General features: G+C 38.0%; 1 protein-coding gene across 1 annotated transcript; it reads right to left on the reverse strand.

Moving 5' to 3' along the window:
• Positions 1-780: 780 nt before the first annotated feature.
• On the reverse strand, positions 781-1,737 carry LOC104890276 (AT-hook motif nuclear-localized protein 28). The gene has a single exon (XM_010675696.2). It carries the CDS (start codon positions 1,735-1,737, stop codon positions 781-783), a length of 957 nt encoding a protein of 318 aa, XP_010673998.2.
• Positions 1,738-1,978: the final 241 nt, after the last annotated feature.

A 1,978-nucleotide genomic window follows, 5' to 3' on the forward strand; every position in this document is an offset into this window, starting at 1 on the left:
CGGTCTCCAATCTAATTTTGATCATTAATTTCATTAAACATATATTAGTAAAACAATATTATAATTAATGTACACATGGAGACTAAACGAACGACATCTCACATGTTTGAATTTGCCATATGTATACATCAAATTACAAACACGATCAAAAGTTTTTAGAAACTTTGACTAAATGAATAGTAGTAAGTGAGTAGCTCTTCAAATAATAAACGAAGTAGAATGAGAGAAAATGAGAGTCAAAATATACCACTATTAAAAAATCAAACATGGCTTATTATTTTTACAGTAATGAAAATCTCCTCAATAGCTTGAATCTCAAATTTGATTTTAGATCAGTCGTACAACTTTTTCATGACATTGCTTCTACTACTTTTCTTGTACCTCAATGCAAGTATACTAATACAATATAAACAAACTGATTTTACATAATATAAATTGTTGAAGATACTAGTACCAAATATTTCATCTTTCATTGCACCAAATTTATTCCAATTTGACATAATCCCTAACAAGTGTGTTGCTAATAAAATAACCACCCTTGCCTCCATAGACCATAGGCATACAATATAATGTGACATTGCAACATGCATGACTCCTCTATACTATAGAGACTATACAGTAACCCAAAATGTATCTATATGGACTATATCCCTATTTTCTACACTTTTTTCATAAGAATACATTGTGCATTACTGAATGATAAGGAAATGCATGGTGAAATTCTTTTTTGAAAATAATTTTAGATTTGTAGATGGTGCAATGGTAATCTTTCAATGTTTCTTAGTAATCAGAAAAACGGATATGCTTCCGTTCATTCGGATTTGGATCCCAATTCATCGCTTCATCTACGTACCCAATTGCTTCAGAAGATGAACCCGGACACGAACTCGGCCCGGCCATACTCGACCCGACACCACTAACATGTGGATGTTGATTTTGATAGTCAATAACTTGAGATTGAAGTCTATGAAACTCATAGTTGATAAAAGTTGTTACACTAAGTATGACAGTCGAAGCAGCAATGAGTCTTCCAGTTACAACCCCACTAAACATAATTCCCCTATGCCCCGTCATCACAATAGACAAGTAATTGCTGTGGGACCCATTAAAGTATGAGTACGACATGCCACCTGTCTCTTCTCTATTGGTCAAAACAGCGGACCCCACATTAATACCACTCAAGGACACCAAGTCAAATAGCCCAACATGATTAATTGAGGGCTGGTGGGCCGAGTAGTTCCGAAACGAAACGTTTCGAACTCGGCCCACCCCACTCAAGAAAACAAGCCCAACATTATGGGCCCGAGCAAATCCTTGAATGTTCTCCATGATATCCGACCCAGGTTGGATTTCAAGCAATTGGTTCTTGTTGTTGGGCTCAGCCAATGGTTGGGCCACATAGATTGGGGCCTTGGGCTTGTTTTTGGACCCCTTTGGCCTTCCCCTAGGCTTTGATTGCCTAACCACCACATTGGCCCTTGGGCTTGGAACAACCTGACCATTAAGGTCATTAGGAGAAGCAGAATTGAGTATGATGGGAGGAATGTGGTTACTTGACATGGGAATGTCATTGTGAATCGGGCTCGAAACCCGGTTGGGTGTCGAGTTCGGGTTCCGAAGCATCAAGGAGCCAAGGAGGGTTTCATGATGAGAGACACCATGTTGATTGTTGTTGTTGTTGTCTTCTGAAGTAGTTGGAAGTTTGTGAGGGATGGTTGTGGACTTGTTGTTGGCCATTTTTTTTTTTGGTGCTTGTTTGCACAAAAATATTGTTTTGAATATGAGATTTTTGGGAGCTAGGCTGAAAATGTAGTGAGTATAATGCTACACAAATGATGTATTTATAGTGAGGATGAACAAGAAAGATCCCAAGGTTGATGGGATAGGATGAGGTTTACTAGGGTTTTGCTAGTGAAGGTAGTGCTTTCTTTCCATATACATGCATACGTACACTTGAAAGGGTATAATGGAGATTTTA

This window comes from Beta vulgaris, chromosome 4 (assembly GCF_026745355.1).
Source record: "Beta vulgaris subsp. vulgaris cultivar EL10 chromosome 4, EL10.2, whole genome shotgun sequence".
NCBI lineage: Eukaryota > Viridiplantae > Streptophyta > Magnoliopsida > Caryophyllales > Amaranthaceae > Beta > Beta vulgaris.